This window comes from Monoraphidium neglectum, assembly GCF_000611645.1.
Source record: "Monoraphidium neglectum strain SAG 48.87 unplaced genomic scaffold scaffold00033, whole genome shotgun sequence".
NCBI lineage: Eukaryota > Viridiplantae > Chlorophyta > Chlorophyceae > Sphaeropleales > Selenastraceae > Monoraphidium > Monoraphidium neglectum.
This window is the reverse complement of record NW_014013595.1, coordinates 39,529-56,503: the sequence shown is the minus strand read 5'-3', so window position 1 is coordinate 56,503 and position 16,975 is coordinate 39,529. Positions and strand designations below refer to the sequence as shown.

The window sequence follows — 16,975 nt, the reverse complement described above, 5'->3', positions numbered from 1 at the left end:
GCTTGGGAGGGCAGGGGTTGGGGCGGGGCTGGGAGCGGCGGAAGCCGCAGGAGTAGTGACATGGCGGCACGGCGTGCTGGTTAATTACAGAAGGCTTGGCTGGACTGGTAGCAGCAGCAGCAGCAGCAGCAGCGGCGGCGGCGGCGGCAGCAGCAGCAGGAGCAGCAGCAACAGCAGCAGGGGCAGCAGCTTGAGCACCAGTAGTTCGAGCAGCAGCCGCAGCAGCCGCCAGCTTGCAAGGCACATCCAAGCGTCACGCTGTACGAGCCAGCGAGCGCAGCTCGCCGCCAGCCAGCCGGGCAAGCATGCAGGCACACAACTATGCCGTCTGCATGCGTCTCGCTCCGCCCGTTGACCCCCGCCCCGCCCGTCGTGGCCCCGCACGGGCCCCCACCCCAGGGCCGTCCTGGTGGCGCTCAGCGCCATCAACGAGGAGGAGCTGGACCTGGACGTGGCGACGCACCCGCTGCTCAACATCCTGTACTACGGCCTCGCAGAGATCATCCCCTCTGCCTGGGTGCTCTTCATACTTCGGAAGCTGCCGCCCAGGCGCGCCCCCCAGGGCTACCAGACGATACCCGCCAGCGCATGAGGGAGGGAACGCTGACCTGGGGCGCGGCGGGGCGTCGCCAGGTTGGGTAGAGATTCGTCGTTCGATTATTGTGTACCTAATGGCAGCGCAGCGCAGCGTGCGTGGTGTATGGCGTGCACTTGTTCCGCCCTGCTTTGCGAGTGACACCCACGCTGTGTGCTGTGCGCGCCGCTCCTGCCTCTTACGAGCTCTCTGCATTCATGTCGCGACGGGCATGCAGCAACATGCGTGCCCACTTCCATTGATGACTCTATAGCTGCCTACTTCTCTCATTCTCCTCCTCCGTCATTGCGCAATCCTTCACAATTGGATCATTTTGCCATGCCAGCCCCCCAGTGTAACATGTTGCTGCTTGCTACAGCCAGACCGTGACTGCTCGATGAATCAATGGGAACACAGACCATGCACAGTAAAGCCTTACACATCGCCCACAACAGGCGGAGGGCCGCGCGGCTCGCACTCCGCCCGCGCGTCGCCGCCCGATCAGGCCTTGTAACCGCGGCTGTTCCTGCGGCCGCGCGCCTTCTCGAACTTGCGGCCCTTGGAGCGCACGTAGGGCTTGGTGCTGGAGTGCGGCACACCGGGGGCGGGGCCGAAGTGCTTGACGGCCTCGCGGTTGTTCTTGGGGCCGCGCAGCAGGACGCAGTCCTTGCCGGTCGGGCGCTCAAGGGCGAGCTGGTCAAAGGTCAGGCACTCGCCGCCGGCCTGGAGGGACGGGGGGTTCGGGCGGGGGTGCGTGAGGCCGGGGAACGGCACAGCACAACTGGTCACAACAGACTGCGTCTGCCAACAGCCGCAACGCCGGCAGCCCTGCCGCTGTCCACGCCCAGCATACTGGGCACACTACCAGCCTGGCCAGCAACGAATTCGCTGGTGCTAACGCAGCGGCCGGCTCGAGGCTGCGGCCGCTGCCCCCAGCCCCTCCACGGCGCCGCCGCAGGCCGCACCTTGACGATGCGCGCGCGCGCGGTCTCGGTGAAGCGCAGCGCGGTCACCCGCAGCTTGGGCACCTCGTGCAGGCGCACGTCGTCCGTCACGGTGCCCACCAGCACCGCCACCTTGTCCTCCTGGAGGGCAAGGCGGACAGCGGAGGCGGCCGTGAGGGGCCGAACAAGTGCGGCTGAACCCACCGCGATCGTTCGTTGGGTGCCTCTCACGGGAGCAGCAGCGACGCGTCCGTTGACCTGCCAGCCACTGTTGTGCCTGCTGCTGCCACAGTGATTGGGACGTGGGCCCTGCCGCGCCAGCCCCGCCGGTCACGCTCCCCTCAGGCGCCATTCCAGCTGCCGCAGCGGCCGCAGACTCATTGTCGCGCCAGCACCGCCACTGCCTTGGCTTCCGCTGCCGCGGCTCCTCTGACGGTCTGGCCGCCCCTGCTCAATGGTCCCTTGCCTCCATGGTGATTGCTGCACCCTCTTCTGCTCGTCCCAGAAGCCGCAGCTCATCAGCCCGGCTCACTGTGGCCACACGCCACACCGTAAGGCAGGCCCATGGACGCCCCTCCTGTCCCCCGCATTCCCGTGCCCCTGCCCCACCTTGCCGGCCATGAACTTGGCGAGCTTGGAGAGGGACAGCGGCGGCCGGTTGATCTTGCTCATGAACAGCCGCTTGAGCACCACCGCGTTGAAGTTGCTCTCCGTGCGGCGCTCCAGGAAGCGGTACAGCTGCAGCGCGCGGGCGGGCGGATGGGCGCGCAAGCAGGCGCGCGTCGTTTGCATTTTGGCCACAGTTGGGCTCGCGAACTTATGATCTCATACAAAGGGTGGGCTGTTGCAGGGACAGAACATCCACCTCAAAGAGATATAACATTGAACCCCGACCCGAGCCTCCTGCCGCAGCAGCGCTTTGATGCATCCAAGCTTGCGCAGCCATTACATGGTCCGCCAGGTGCAGCTCCCATGCCGTAACCCAAGCTGCGCCACCGCCGCGCGCACCTTCACCAGCAGCTTCAGGTACACATTGTCGCTCTTTGGAGCGGTGCGGTGCTTCTTGGTGTTGCGGCCGCCAGCCACCAGGTCGATCCCCTGCAAACGGCGGCAGCGGCGATCGGACGCAGCAGCAGCAGCGCCGCCGCAACACGCTCGTCAGCGCACGACGTGCAGCCAGCCACAAAACGACCACTGCGTATCTCTGAACTCTCAAGTACCCACAACGCCTTTGCGCTATGACTCTGGGGAGGAAAAAGCAGCATTGCACTCGCTGGTGCCAGGGGCGAACCAAACATCGCAGCAGCATGGCGATAAGGTTCGCTCATACATCAAAACGCGCTGATAGGCACTTGGACGGCCACGGCCACTGCACTGATCCGCTGGGGCCGCCCGCGGGCAAGGTGAGTGTCCCGCACCATGTTTACGAGCTGCTGCTGAGCTCCTGATAGAGTCCAAGTGCAGCTGAGAGAGGGCGAGAGTGAGCGGCAGCGCGCACCTTGTGCGCAGCTTGCGTCGGCTCCCGAGCTGCCGCTGTGGCAGTCGACAAATGACAAGTGGTTCGACGCCCATTCAGCACGCTACCACGTACCGCTGTTGTGGCAGCTTCAGGCCTCGTGCATACCCTGGGAGTACATCGCTTTGCCCATGGAACGCCGGATGCTGCTACCCGGGTGTTGCTGGTATATGACGGATATGCTGGTGTGATGTTGCCAGCTCAGTCCTGTAATATGTTTGCCATTCTCATGCCCTCACTATGACTATGCCATAGGTCAGTCCTCCGAATTCAACCCCTGGTTTGCGTACCTGCTGTGCCTGTATTTGCGACTTGCCTGACCTCTCAACCCCCTCCTCAGCCCGCACGCAACATACTCCTGACCCCCGTGCCCAGCTGCTTTACCCACCTCAACCAGCTGCACGCAATGCGCTTTGACGCAGTGACTGTGGCACACATTGCAGCCGCCCTCACAAAAAAAGCTGTCGACCACGGTGCCTAAGCACGAGGGGATGAAGTGGCCTGCAAGATGCCGAGGGGAAAGTCAGGAGTTGCAACACAGGCTTCGTGAAGCCCCATAAGGTGCTGCGGCCATTAAGCGACCTCTGCTTGCTCGCTGAGAGTATCCAGGAGACTGCTGCAGTTAATGTTGAAAGATTGACAGTGATTTCGCACGTCTAGGCCATTTCTTTTTGGCACCTGGTGTCACGCCTGTTCATTGCTGTGCTGGCGAGACCTGCTACCTTGGGGCAGCTCGTTGGTGCTCACTGCCGCATCACACTAGCACTTTGTCACAAGAAATGTGGAGTGCTATGGTGCAGCGCACAAGGTGAGTAGCGGTGGCGACGTGATGGTGGGATTGGGGAAGCAATGAGAAGTAAGGACAGTTGTGAGAGGAGGTTCGTAGGTCGTACAAAGCGTGCTCAGTCCTCCAGGGTGCAGAGCATGCGCATCATCATCGAGTCCAAAGCTATGCAGCTCTGAAACACGCATTGCCCAGGATATGTTGGGTGTGGCCGCCACTGCCACGTCCTTCGTGTGGCTCGTTGACCGTGCAAGCGGACGGTCAGAATGCACTGCACGGTTGGATTACCCTCCCCCGAACAGGCTTGCACAGCTTGAGCGCAGATACATGCAGATTATCATTGGACTTTACCTGCTCGGTCTCCAACCCCGTACTGTTGCGCGCCCATCGGCCATCAAACCACCCCCGTTACGTTCGCCCGACCAGCAGAGGTGCTTGTTTATATCGTGATAAACATCATATAAAACGTTTTCGCAGCAGCGGGCTGCCGAGCCGTGCTCGGCACCCCAGACATGCAGGGTGCCAAGGCCGCGCTGCTGAACTATGTCGAGCACGAGGGCCTCGCCAAGCTGACCATAACTATTTTGGCCGTGACATGCGTGGGCTGCCTGGCCTATACCTGGGGCTATGCTGAGGTGCGCCACACCAGAGTGCAGCGCCTGACGCTGCAGCGGCGCACCTGATTGCTCGGGCTGCGGGGCATCGGGGACAGACCATGCAAAGCAACGAGGGGCGGTTGGCTTGAGGTTTTCATTGTGCATGTGCTGCTGTGATTCAAGCACAACCTTGGGATCCTTGCACATGCTGCTCTCCCCCAACGGACCGAAAACCGCAGGGCGTGCACAACGCGAACGCGGTCCTGCCGTCGCCGACCGTTTCGGGCGGCCACGGCCATTTTGGGGCCCATGGAATGCAACACAGCTTGAGCAGCAGCAACAAGACCGCTGGCGTAAGCACGGGCGGCCAGCAGGGGGACGGCGTGGATGGCGGAGCGCAGGTGCAGCGGATAGCGGGCGTAGGCAGGGACGTTGCAGCTGGCGGCACCGAAGTGGCGGGTACAGGCGTCCAACATGCATCACTGCTTAGTGATAGCAGTGATATTGTTGGCCGCAGCAGCAGCGGCAGCAGCAGCGGGACACACAGCAGCAGCGGAGCGATCGGCGAGCCGACAGGTGATCCAGCAGCATCCCCTGGCCACCTGCGACACAGACGGCCTCGCAAAAGCCTTGCCCCGGCGAGTGACGACAGCTTGAGCAGAAGCGCAGCGGATGATCTGGGGGCTGGGGGTCCAGGGTCAGCTTGACCGTCCATGCCTGTGCTTTACCGCCGTCACAAGCAGGGGCGTTCTGAGCAGCAGGCAGGCGACCAAGCAGGCAGCAGCAGTAGCAGCAGCAGCGTCCCATTCATTCTTGCGTTATCAGTCAGGTTTTGTGCACCAAATTATTGCGGGTGTTATTGCATGGTGACTCTTGCTGGTGTGTCGCCGCTCTTGGTCTGGCCGTTTTCTGGTTTTTGGCGCTATTGTTGACTCTGTTCTGTTCAACCCTTGTCTGGGGCTTCCTTTGTCTCCTCATGCAGTTGGGACGGGCGTGGGTTGTCTGGTTTCCTGCTCAACCATACATTATTATAAACCGGCAGCTGTCATCACGGTACCACTGCATGTGGAACATGCCGATGTGGCTGGGCCCACATGTGTGCATGCACGCGCTGTTGCAGATCCTTTTAGCCGCTTGCAAGGCGTGTGTGATGGCAGCTTTTCCATGATGTAAGAGCCTTGACTTTCTGGGTGCACCAGCATTTCCCAGGCAGCTGTCAAGAGGCAGCCGTTCAGATATTTGCACTATGAGAAGACTATATGCGGTAACACCCCTTCCGTCCTGCAAGGCAGCCACAGGCTACAGCGTTCGCAGGCTGCGGCAAGTTGCGGGCGCGTACGAGCGGCGCTTTGCAGCCGCTGGCGGTTACAACTCCACGTCCAGCACACACGGCCGCATTGCCTGCGTGACGCGCGCCAGCGCCCTCTCCACGCGCCCCCGCAGCCCCTCGTCGTCGCATGAAACCTTGGCGTTCCCGTGGTCAACCACCAACCGCGTCCCGTCAATCTCGAACCGCATCTCAAGGCTCGACGCGTCGACCTCCACCTCCGCCCCGAACTGCGCCCGCAGCAGCGCCGCGCACAGCGCCATCTCCGCCGCGAGCGCGCCCTGCGTGTCGCCGGCCGCGAGCGCCGCCGCGCGCGCGCCCTCGGCCGCGGCGGCGGCGGGCGGCTCGCCGGCGGCCTGCAGGATGACCGCGATCACCGCGTCCGCGACCATGTCCCCCACGGCGCCGCCCTGCCACTTGACCACGGCGTGGCTATCAAAGCCCAGCCCAGGGTTGGCGCGGCGGTAGCCGACGACCACCGCATCACCCACCACGACGGCCTCGTCAAAGTCGTCGCCGTCCCGCTGCTGCTGCTCCTGCTTTTGCTGCTGCTGCTGTTGCTGCTGCTGCTGGCCCGGAGGCCCCGCATCTGCTTGCTGCTGCTCCTCTTTGCTCGGCGACCCGCCGCCGCTGCTGCCGCCGCGGCTGGGTGCCGTCTTGACGGGCAGGTGGCCTGCGCCCTCCACGCCCTCAAACATGACCTCCAGGGCCAGGCGCAGCGCACTGAATGGCTTGGCAAATGGAATGGCCTGTGTTTGTTGAGGGCAGGGATGCGCAGACGAAGGCGTGGCCACTTAGAGTTGCTTCACTTTCAGCTGCGCCGCGTGCATGCGAGCGCACGGAGCGCGCACACCGCCGCCCCTTTCACACAAATCCATGCTGTGTCGCTGAGTCCAAGGCTGCGCCCCTGCTCTGCTTCACACCGCAGCCCTGCCCCCTCCCACGCCTCACACACCCTGCAGCGCACCGCCCTCCGACCTCACGCACGCCGGCCGCCCGGCCCACCTGCTTGTGCATGACGCGGCCCGTGTTGAGCTTTGTGAACGCCGGCAGGTCCTCAGGGTGCATCACCAGGTCCCGCCGCCCCCTGCTGACCAGCACGCCCCTCACCGCGTCCCCCGCCTTGGGCGCGCCCTCCGCCAGCCGCCCCACCACGTGCGCCGCCCGCCGCGGCGCCGCCGGGATCGACACGGACTGCACGACCTTCGGCGTGTGCAGCTGCCGCGGCACGCCGCTCGCCGCGGAGGCGCGCTCCAGCGCGGAGCGCAGGCGCATCATCTCCCCGGCCTCTCCGTGGACGAGGACGACGTGCGGCGGCTGCAGGGCGGCGACGAAGCCAGAGGTCTGGTCGTAGTCCGCGTGGGCGCTGAAGGAGATGGCGTCGACCGACATCCGCAGGGGCACCTGGGGCGGCGGGGGTCGGATGGGTGCGGTGAGGGCGATGGCCGGGGGTGGATGGAGGTTAAGAGGAGCAGCTGGCTGGTGTGCAAAGAGGCACATAGCCCGTGGGGGACAGACAGCGTGCACGTGCGCAGGCACTTGCAAAAGTGCTGGTACAGGGGACGTTGTTGGGCGTCAGACAGGTGGCAGGAGGGCGGGTCATGGTGCGCACCCTGACCCCGGCCTTGGTGAGCACTGTGGTTGGGTTGCTGAGGATGTCACGCGCCAGGGTGCCCTGGGCAGGTGGGTGGATGTAGGGGGGATACGCTGAGAGTAGCCAAGGCATGTAGGCAAATTGGAGGCAAACGCCGTCTCACTCACTCACTTACTCACTCACTCTCATACACACACACGCACGCGCACACGCACACGCTCAGGCACACTTACACTCACGCTCACACGCACAAACACGCGCACACGCACGCCCTCGCGCGCGTGCGCACACACACACACACACACACACACACACACACACACAAACACACACACACAAACAAACACGCGCACACGCACACAGCCACCCACCTGCACCGCAAAGTCGCAGATGATGACGGCGTTCCTCTCGTTCTCGCACCACTGCTCAAACAGGTCGCGGCTGAGCCCGCTCTGCAGCATGGAGGGGGTGGCCATCACCACAAAGGGGCCGTCGGTCTCAAACTGGCCGGCACCCTTGACCACCTTCACGTGCTTGAAGGAGAAGGGGTTGCCGTCCTTGGAGGTCAGGCCCAGGGTTGGGGTTGCAAGGGGGAGGTGAGCAAATACGGTAATAAGTAGACGGGGGTTCAAGGCTTGATGGGGAAACGTGGTCATGTAAGGGTACCCCGAGAACCAGTCAGGGCGTGGGCTGGCCCCTGCCCCACACTCGACTCAGCGCTGCGGGCCCTGTCCTTCACCCAGATAAACCGCTGGCCTTCAATGCTGACCCACGCACATGCTGGAAGGCTGCTTTGACGTCCTCGTTCATCATTTCGATGTAGGTCTGGAACACGGTCAGGGCCTTGCGGGCGATGCCTAACGACGGCGGCAACGGGCCAGAGCGGTTTATGCGTTGATAGGTTTGCTGCGCACGGGGTGAAGGGCCTCTGATGCAGAGAATCGGGGTGCGCGCGTTAACTGAGAGGGGAGGGCAGGGGAAGCAAGGCAGGTTGGCCTTGCAGGAGCCACGCTCAGTGCATGCCACGCTTGGCTAACCCGCACCACCCTTGAAAAGTGCCACGTACCGCCGGTGCGACACTCAGCGAGCGTTTGTAACCTCGCAGGCCTGGCTTTCAGTCCAAAACAATTCCGGGCGCCCCAATGCATACGCCATTCAACCCCCAACCTCAACTCACCGGAAGCTTGGTAGATGGGAAATTGCTGCAGAGCCTTGTTGCGGCTCCAGTGCTCGTCAAGCATCAGCAGGAGCTCCTGGGGAAGAAACGAGGGGGGCAAGTCAGGCGACAGGAAGCGTTGGTTCAGGGGGCACGTCCAGCTTGAGGGCAGCAGCGGCTACGCTAGCTGCGCTCCTTACGCACGAACCTCTGCACTTGCTGCCGCGCGGCACCACAGGCCCCACTCATCTGCACCCCCTGCACGAGGCCAGGACCGCCTGAGGCCGCCCAGCCGCGCCCACCTGTGCGCGCCCCAACGCGACGATGGGCAGCAGCACGCGGCCGCCCCTGAGCAGGGTGGCCACCACCTTGTCCAGGAATCGCTTCTCCCTGACCTCGCGCGCCAAGTGGCGCGACACACCATAGGTCGACTCCACGATCACTGCGGGGTTGCGTTGGGGTGGCATGTGGAAGTGTGGCTGCAAGCTGCGTGCGCCAGCACATGAGCGTGTCGTTAGACGTGGGGTGTCCTGACGGCACGATATGAGGAGCGTTAGCAAGCCTTGGACAGAAGGAAGCGTGGGCCAAGCTGCAGCGCTTTGAGTGCACGAGTCAGGCACCCGCCTGACAGGCACTGAGGAAGGGGCAGGCCAGGAAGGCAGCGCGGGCCGCCCTGCACAGTGAGCATGCTGTATTGTGCCCGGGTGGTGCCTCGAGGAGCACAGCCGGCAGGCGGGGTCTCACGAATGTCGGGCCGCAGGTGCGGCGTGTCGGCGCCAGGCAGGTGGCGGTCTGCCACGCGCGAGTAGTCCCCCGTGTAGAGGGTGCGCACGCCGCCGATGTCGACGGTGAACATGGCGGCGCCCAGCACGTGGCCGGCGCGGTGGGCGGTGACCTGCGTGTACGCAGGTGGGCACGTGCTGGGCAAAGGGGCTGTATGTGGGGCAGGTCGGGTGTGGGACTGCGGCCAGTGGATGCCACGCGGAGGGGCTGGTTCAACAGGTGTGCTGGTACGTGGCAGTCCGCCCTAAGGGGGCGTGCGCAAGGAACACGGCCGTGGGCGCGTGCACGGCCAGCCTCGCGCGAGTAATAGCCTCACGCAAAAACCTGTACCTGTAATAAAGCTGTTCATTGCACACACGCACGCACGCACGCACACATGCACGCGCGCGCGCGCGCACACACACACACACACACACACACTCGCATACCCACCCACCCATTCATGCACACAAAATCACACACACACACACACACACACACTCTGTTGCACGCACACACGCATGTGCCAGGACCCACCTGTATGCCATCGATGTCAATTGTCTGGTCAAAATCCAGCACCTCGGCCCTGGCCATGGCCGCGTCCAGATCAGCCTCAGAGTACAGCGCCTCGTCAGCGCTGCCAGCAGACACCCGCACAAAGTCCTGGGGGGCGGATGCGCACGGGCAACGCAAGGCATAATGTGGCATGCCGAGAAGGCAGATGCTTGCAGTGCTGAGTGGGGACGTGTGGCGGCTTCACGATGGGCTGCGCGGCACGAGCGAGCTGCGGCTAGCTGGCTGGCGGGAAGCGCACCTGGAGCAGTGTGTAAAAGATGGCCTTGGTGGGGTGCGTCATGATGAGTCGGCCCTGGGGTAGTTTATTCGTTTGGGCGAGGAGGAAAGGTGTTTGCTGAAACGGGTGGATGTTGGCACAAGGAGGATGCAAAGTGGTGCAAGGGCGCCCGCGGCTTGATGATTGTCATGCGCCATAAGACGCGAAGGCACCTCACAATGCAATACTGCGATACAGCTCGCAAAGCGCTACTGAGCCATGCGTGCATGCGCCGGTCCGCGGCTCCCCACTGCCGCGCACAAGCCCCGCCGTTCGTCCAGGAGTTGGCGAGGGGGGCGGGGGGGTCGGCGGCAAGCGGGGATTGTTTAGTAGGCGGCCGGTGTGCGAGTGCAGAAGTGGGGGATTTTTTGTCACCTTGAAGTTGGTCTTCCCTATCAGGTAGGGCACCGCGGCGCAGTGGTCGAGGTGGAAGTGTGTGATCAGGGCCACGTCGATCTGATCCAGCTCCACCTCATCCAAGAATGGCAGCGACCCCAGGCCAGAGTACCCTGGGTGGATCCCGCAGTCGAGCATCACCCGCTTGCCCCTGTCACGCGAAGCGGCGGGGGATGTGGTGTGGTTGGTGTGAGCGTGGCTGGATCTTGATGGGAGGCGGTGGTTGCAGGTGTGAGGCGTCGGCATCGACCTTGCAGTGGGCCGCGAGCATCTGGGGTGGATCGGAGGGCGGCTGCTCAGGCGCAGTGTAGTGACAGGTGAGGAGCAGAATGGTGATGCGTGTTATGCCGGCGCGGCCCGCTGTCCCCTTGCATTGGGGGCTGTTTGGCTGCCAGTGGGGGGTGTGGTGTGTGCCGCACTGCAGCTGCTAACAAACGCGCAGGATTGCCAGCTGTGCGGCTGGTTTCACAAATGCTGCTGCGATGTTTCTGGCTTGATTGGTGACTGCCGTCATGAAGCAGCAGCCCTGGAGCAGACCGGCCTTGCATTGACTGACGGCAACCCTGACAAGGGCGGTGCAGAAGCCTGCCATGCACAGCAGTGACCGTTGGAAACGTAGCGCCTATCTGGCTACGCTTGTATGCCTTTCAGCATTGCTCCACTGCAAGCCCAAGATGGCTCCACTGCAAGCCCAAGATGTGCATGGTACCACACACATGTATTCAACGATGATGCAGGAGCGCCCGACCTCCTGTCCTGCGCCCAGCGGCGTGATCTTGACGACTGCACCCCCCTCCGCCGACAGCGACGCCGCGGCCTCCAGGACGTCCAACTCTTCCGACGCCTTGCGTTTGCTCGCCATCGTCAGCGAAAAATCTGTTATGTTGCCACTTAAAAGCGACGCCGACCCCTAGAAACAATAGCATAACCAAGCCTCCCCGCCGAGATCAGAATCTGAATGTATGAGACTGGGCAAGCTGACACAAGGAACACGTATCTACCAGGTGCTGCATTGATTGACCATGTACTTCACCATATTTGTATTCCGTTCGGAGTGGTTTCAGGACGTGCCCTACAGTACATCGCACCCAGTCACCCTGTGCTTTGCGGGCAAACCCGCTGTCTGTGGCAGCAAGACCAGTTCATGCAGCGTTCGCACTACCCATACACTGATGCATTCAAAGTGCTGATTGCAATCGTGAGTAGCACAACCCAGAGACTTTGCAAACCACCAGCCCGGCAGGGGAGGGGGGTACAGCGGGCACTCCGTCTACAAAGGCTGTCGGGTGTGATCGTGTTAATACAAGGTTATTGATGAGGGTGCAGTTTGCCGCAACCTACTTTTGGAACAGCCGCTGCGCCCAAATGGCGTGCGGGCGGTTCGCGCTGGCGTTGACGCTATCCATCATGCTGGCCCTAGCGTCATCCGGCGCCAGCGCCGCAAGCGACGCCTCAGACGGCAGCATTGAGTCCGCGTCGGTGGCCGAGGTGGCTGGCGACGCATATGCGGAGGCCGAGCCACGGGGCGTGACAGTTGTGCTGCCACGCGAAGTGGCATTGGCCGCTGCGAAGCTGGCTGCCAACACCGCCGCCGGCCTGCCGCCCAGCAATGAGGCCTGGCTGGCTTTCGCGGCGTCCATCAGCGCCAGCCTTCCGCCGGAGCTCACCAAGGGCCCGCCAGAGAACGGCACCGTCGCGCAGATGTGGGCGTGGTGGGACGCAAAAGGCAGGAAGGCGCCCGCCCGCGCGACGCCGGCGTTCAAGTGCCTGGCAGAGGCGTTCGAGGGGGCGCCCCGCGACAAGAAGGTCTACAGGTTGGCCTTTGCACACGACAGGGGAAAGCATGCGTACGGGCACGGCGAGCCGATGAACCTCCATGCCTCTACCGAGGCCGCACGGCACCCTGCCAATCGACATGTGGCACAGTTGCTGAGGCACGTATCGCGCCGCCTGCTGGGCCCCAGCTGCGCCCATGGTATTATCATCAGTACCTGCCCCGCCGCGCCGCACCACGCAGCCAATATGGGGAGGATGGGATCATTGAGACGATATTCAGCTGCATCAAAGAGAAGAACAAGGACTACGTCGAGTTTGGCACTGAGGATGCCAGCGAGTGCACCACGCGCTACCTGCGCACACAGGGCTGGACGTGAGCGCGGCCGCACGGGGCGCGAAAAGGGGCGGGGGGCACTGGCACTGATGTGGTAGCCAGCCCTCACCCGTGGCAAACGGTGTTCTCCTGCGGCCGGACGAGCGAATGCAAAGCAGGGGCAGCAGATCTGCTTGCTGCACACGTGCCGATCCTTGTGCGATGCACACCTCAGTGCGCACCTGATAGCTCGTTGACCATATCGCAGGGGCCTGCTGATGGACGGGAGCCATGAGAATGCGGACATCAACCTCCACACAGAGTGAGGCGCCGCGGGTGTCTGTCAAGCGCTCCGTTGCCGAGCGGGGGCACGCAGAGTGCAATCCATGCTGTTTGCACGCTGCAAGCACAAGCAATACTACGCAGTACGAACCGGAGCCATGCGGCATTGGTGCCTGCGCAAGATACGTTCATTCAGGGGTTGACATTCATCTTTCGCCCCTGTATTTGATTATTCTCACGCTGTGGTTAATCCACATGCTGTCCTCAGCATCGCCTCTACCATCCACGTCCAACACACACTCACACACACACACACACACACACACACACACACACACACACACTCCCTCTCTCTGTTTCTCTCTCCAAAACAGATACATGCGCAGCGAGAACATCGTGGACCTTTTCAAGAAATACAATGTGTCGCACCCGGTGTTTGACCACCTCACGGCCGACATTGACTTGAACACATTTTGGGTGCTGCGGGCCATCCTGGACGCCGGCTACCGCCCCCGTTCCGTCGCAATCGAGTACAACAGGTGCACCCATGACCCTGTTTCCAAAATGCCGTCTTTTTGGTTCTTTGCTGGTGCTGAGTGGCAGTTGCGCTTCAGAGGGTCCCCCCTCTCCCAAGGTCTTTGGTGCCTGGCTGCCACGGCGTCACTCTGAGGTGTCAGCGAGTTGATCAGACTCGCCATACTCAGGGCACGGCTCTTGTGAAGTATCTGGGATGGTGCGACAAGCCCTGAATAAACTGCCGCACTGGATTGCCTGGCCAGAGCGCTGACTGGGGAGGGCATAGCGCAGGGACGTGGGCGACCGCCGTTCAGCCAGGTCCACCAATTACTGCCTCATCTGACCGCCACACCTGCACGGTGCCCACAACTGCAGGAACTTCCACCCAAACCAGGCCTACACAACTCTTGACATGCCGCAAGAGGTCTGGGCAGCGGTGAGTGCCACTTGACCACAACCAGCAGATGTGTGGGTGCTGCGTGGAGTTCGGAGCTGCCAACGTCTTCCGGGTGCCCGAGCCACAAACGCACTGTTTGCCGCCCGCCCCGCCAGTGGATAAAGCATGTTCTGAAACCCCGTTCGACCGTCCCCTGTCGTCCCACACCCACGCAGGGCTGCTACTTCGGCGCATCTGCGCTCGCTTACGAGCGGCTCATGCGCGCCTTTGGCTACTCGCTAGTTGCATTCGACATGGCGGGGGTCAACGTGTTTCTCGTCCACGACAGCGAGCTGGGCGCGCCCCTGCCCAACACCTTTGCGAGTGTGACGCCGGACTACACGCACGTTGGTTGGCACGCGCTCCACCCTCCTTGCAAGCAGATGGTCTGGGCGCATGTCGACGCGGCCGCGGGGTTGTCTCAAGTTGACTTCATGCGCCACATGCGGCCTGTCGTGCTGAGCCACGACGACGTACCAGGCGGGCCGCGCATTATGAAGGAAGTCGCCATAACCGGCGTGCTCGGCCTGCACCGTCAACGACGGCACCAGGGGGCTTCGCCGGCGCCAAATGTACGCCGGCGGCAAAGCCGAGTAGCTAATCAAGGGGTTGCCGGGCCCAAATCTGGGAGTGGGGGAGGCGGCAGTGGGGCTGAGCCTCACGACTGACAGGGTGGCTGGGGTGGCCCCCATAGGCGGCACGCTGGCCGGTGCTGGCGCCCACCAAGGAACGACGCGAGCACATCAGCACTTGTGATGTGCGCGGTTCTTTGCTCGCCTCGCCGTTTCCGCATGGCGCGGCCCCGCTTTGACTGCTTTGCATTGGTCTGCTAATATTATGCGTGTGACGCTACAGCAGGGCGCCGGGCGTTTGAGCTTGCCTTGATGAGTATTCCTTGTTGCTGCTTGCTAGCCCCATAATGGCCAAGCAATTGACCGCTTTTTGACGGCAAACTCACCGCTGTTGCGCACAATTATTGCTGGATTTACGTACGTATGTGGGTCCTTGATTTCTTTATGGGTCTTGAGGTTGCGCCTCCTGCTCCCTCGCGCGTGGTTAGTACGGACTTGCGTGCGCTTATGCATCAGCGCTGCAATGTGCCTGGCGCTATTGCGCAGCCGCAGCTGCAGCGCGCTCCTGTGCTGTTGGCGTGTTGAACTGTCCTGCACCGGCCACATCATAATGCAAGGGCAGAATGTCGGGCACACAGTCTGCACGCTGGGCAGCATTATCTGCATTGCCCACATGTGCACCCCTGGGCAAGCGGTGACTTGAACCGCGACTGTGCGTCGGGGCTGAAGGCTGTCTGGCTGGAGGCTCGCTGGCCGCACTGAACGTCCATGCGGCTGCTGTGATGCCACTGCTGTTGTTTGCTAATATTTCACCGGAGCAAGTCGGCAGACCCAGGTTGCTTAGACCCCGGGCATGCTCTTACCAGCCACTACTTCAATCATAACGCAAAGCGTGTAAGACCCCTTTGATTCGCTGAGTCCCACAAATGAGTGTGACAGTGTTCTCAACCTTGCGTGCTGTGGCACGCGTTAACCAGGGGTTGACCCCAGCTTCTTCAAGCAGACGGTTCAAGGCGCGCCTCTTCTGCGAGCTTCACATGTAACTTTAAGATCTGTTGCACTGCTGCCGCATGCGTAAAGTGGTTCATGGTCGCGCGCCATGTTCAAAATGGCGGAGCGCGTGTGTCATGTCACCTTCAGCGTCACCAGCCCTGGCACGACGCTCGCTACCGGGGATGGCCTGCACGTGGAAAGCGGGACACAACATGACGTACATGCCGTATAAACCCTTGTCGTGTTGCGTAGCGCGGCAGATCTGGCATTGCTCGCATCTGGCGACTCGATTCAGCGCATGCGAAGGCGCTCGCTAACAACAAAAAAAACAACAATAGTAGCTTCAAGTACCAGAGCCTCGCGGCACAAAATCGTGCAGGAGCTGCAATCACGCCCTTCTGCTGCCGCCGTGCCTGCTGCAGCTGCCGCCGCCGCCGCCTCGATAGCAAGGCTCTTTCTGCTTACTGGCTGCAGAAGGCGCTGGCACTTCATCCCTGCAGGTGACAAGCAGTCACAGCTCTCAGACCGCCCTGAAACAGCCCTCGAAGCTAGGCATGGCAGCCCCCATTCTCCGCGCTGAGCTGCAACTACACCAGCGCCTCAAAGCTGCCCCCTTACGACCGCTCTGAAACTTTGACATCCCCAACCCACACACCCCGAGCAGGATGAAGCTGCTTACCCACAACATGCTTGCTTGCACCATCAAGGGCGTGCAGAACGGCTTTCCCCTGAAGATACAGGCCGAGGAGGTCGTGGAGCGGGAAGCTGACTTTGACCCCGGTGAGGAGGGGGTCACTTGGTGACCCGCTGCGCGCGACCGGCACATACCCTTGGCGAGGGATCTTGATGAGCTTGGGTGGAGGCTGCACCGGCAGGAGGTTGTAACCAGCTCTGCTGGTCAAGGGCAGCTGGTGCGCACCGGGCGGGGCGCCCCACATCAGCACCCCGCGAGCCCAGCTGCTGTCGCTTACGTAGCGCCAGGTGGCACAGCCTGCCTCCTCGCTGCGAGAGCTGCCTGTTGGCACCTTCAAGCCGCTGTCTGGGCGGGCGCCAAGCTGCAACGCGCCGCCGCCGTTCTCTCCGCGCCACGTGGACGCAGACTTCCTGCGGCACATATTCCCAAAGCTGGAGTGGGCCGCCTTCCTAGAGGGCGCCCGCGCGGTGCGTAAGCAGGGGGCCAAAGACGCCCCACCCCGCGCGGCTGCCACCACGATATGCATCAGCCCATCTGCCCCCACACGGCCCCGCCACACCAGACTTGCTCCAGGCGCCGCGTCCCTGCATGCAAACAGCCACGCCTGCTGCTGGGCTCGTGCCACGCCACCGCTGCCTGCACCGCTCGTGCCGCCTGCATCACATCTATGGCGCCTAACCGCACCATCGTCGCCGCGCGCAGCTCAACTGCGCAGAGGGACTGCCAGAGTCTGTCAGTGAAGACACCCTGCAGGTGCTTTGGACGGGGGACAGGTTTGGTGGCCTCATTGCAGCCCCGCCCCCCTTTGAAACCTGGGCATGTGCTCGTTGCACCGCACCTCACCTTCAAGATGTGACACCATCGCATTGTTTTTCATTCTGCCCCCGCCGCAAGACGCGAGTCCAGTGGCGG

The 16,975-nt window shown here is 62.6% G+C and overlaps 5 protein-coding genes across 5 annotated transcripts in view; 3 read left to right on the top strand and 2 right to left on the bottom strand.

Moving 5' to 3' along the window:
* Nucleotides 1–592, top strand: part of MNEG_0427 (hypothetical protein) — a gene marked incomplete at both ends in the record, with an annotated part of 1,862 nt that extends 1,270 nt beyond the window's left edge. Inside the window, one exon of the mRNA XM_014051103.1 lies at nucleotides 400–592. Coding sequence (XP_013906557.1) covers nucleotides 400–592 — 193 coding nt within the window. The remainder of the gene's footprint in view (nucleotides 1–399) is intronic.
* A 483-nt stretch (nucleotides 593–1,075) lies between these two features.
* On the bottom strand, nucleotides 1,076–2,939 carry MNEG_0426 (60S ribosomal protein L18-3; the record flags this gene model as incomplete). Its single annotated transcript, XM_014051102.1, has 5 exons — nucleotides 1,076–1,297; nucleotides 1,540–1,659; nucleotides 2,128–2,256; nucleotides 2,527–2,616; nucleotides 2,937–2,939. The coding sequence occupies 5 exons, from the start codon at nucleotides 2,937–2,939 to the stop codon at nucleotides 1,076–1,078; spliced, it is 564 nt and encodes a 187-aa protein (XP_013906556.1).
* A 2,840-nt stretch (nucleotides 2,940–5,779) lies between these two features.
* Nucleotides 5,780–11,343, bottom strand: MNEG_0425 (Cleavage and polyadenylation specificity factor subunit 3; the record flags this gene model as incomplete). The annotated part of the gene is made up of 12 exons (XM_014051101.1): nucleotides 5,780–6,490; nucleotides 6,747–7,145; nucleotides 7,354–7,416; nucleotides 7,707–7,859; nucleotides 8,113–8,192; nucleotides 8,513–8,588; nucleotides 8,794–8,933; nucleotides 9,236–9,386; nucleotides 9,791–9,916; nucleotides 10,068–10,121; nucleotides 10,461–10,632; nucleotides 11,198–11,343. The coding sequence occupies 12 exons, from the start codon at nucleotides 11,341–11,343 to the stop codon at nucleotides 5,780–5,782; spliced, it is 2,271 nt and encodes a 756-aa protein (XP_013906555.1).
* Nucleotides 11,344–11,846: 503 nt separating this feature from the next.
* Nucleotides 11,847–13,819, top strand: MNEG_0424 (hypothetical protein; the record flags this gene model as incomplete). Its single annotated transcript, XM_014051100.1, has 5 exons — nucleotides 11,847–12,295; nucleotides 12,499–12,630; nucleotides 12,839–12,892; nucleotides 13,227–13,391; nucleotides 13,744–13,819. 5 exons carry the CDS (start codon nucleotides 11,847–11,849, stop codon nucleotides 13,817–13,819), a joined length of 876 nt encoding a protein of 291 aa, XP_013906554.1.
* A 2,236-nt stretch (nucleotides 13,820–16,055) lies between these two features.
* The window catches only part of MNEG_0423 (hypothetical protein), a gene marked incomplete at both ends in the record, with an annotated part of 1,582 nt that continues 662 nt past the window's right edge, over nucleotides 16,056–16,975 (top strand). The window contains 2 exons of the mRNA XM_014051099.1: nucleotides 16,056–16,149; nucleotides 16,469–16,530. Coding sequence (XP_013906553.1) covers nucleotides 16,056–16,149; nucleotides 16,469–16,530 — 156 coding nt within the window. The remainder of the gene's footprint in view (nucleotides 16,150–16,468; nucleotides 16,531–16,975) is intronic.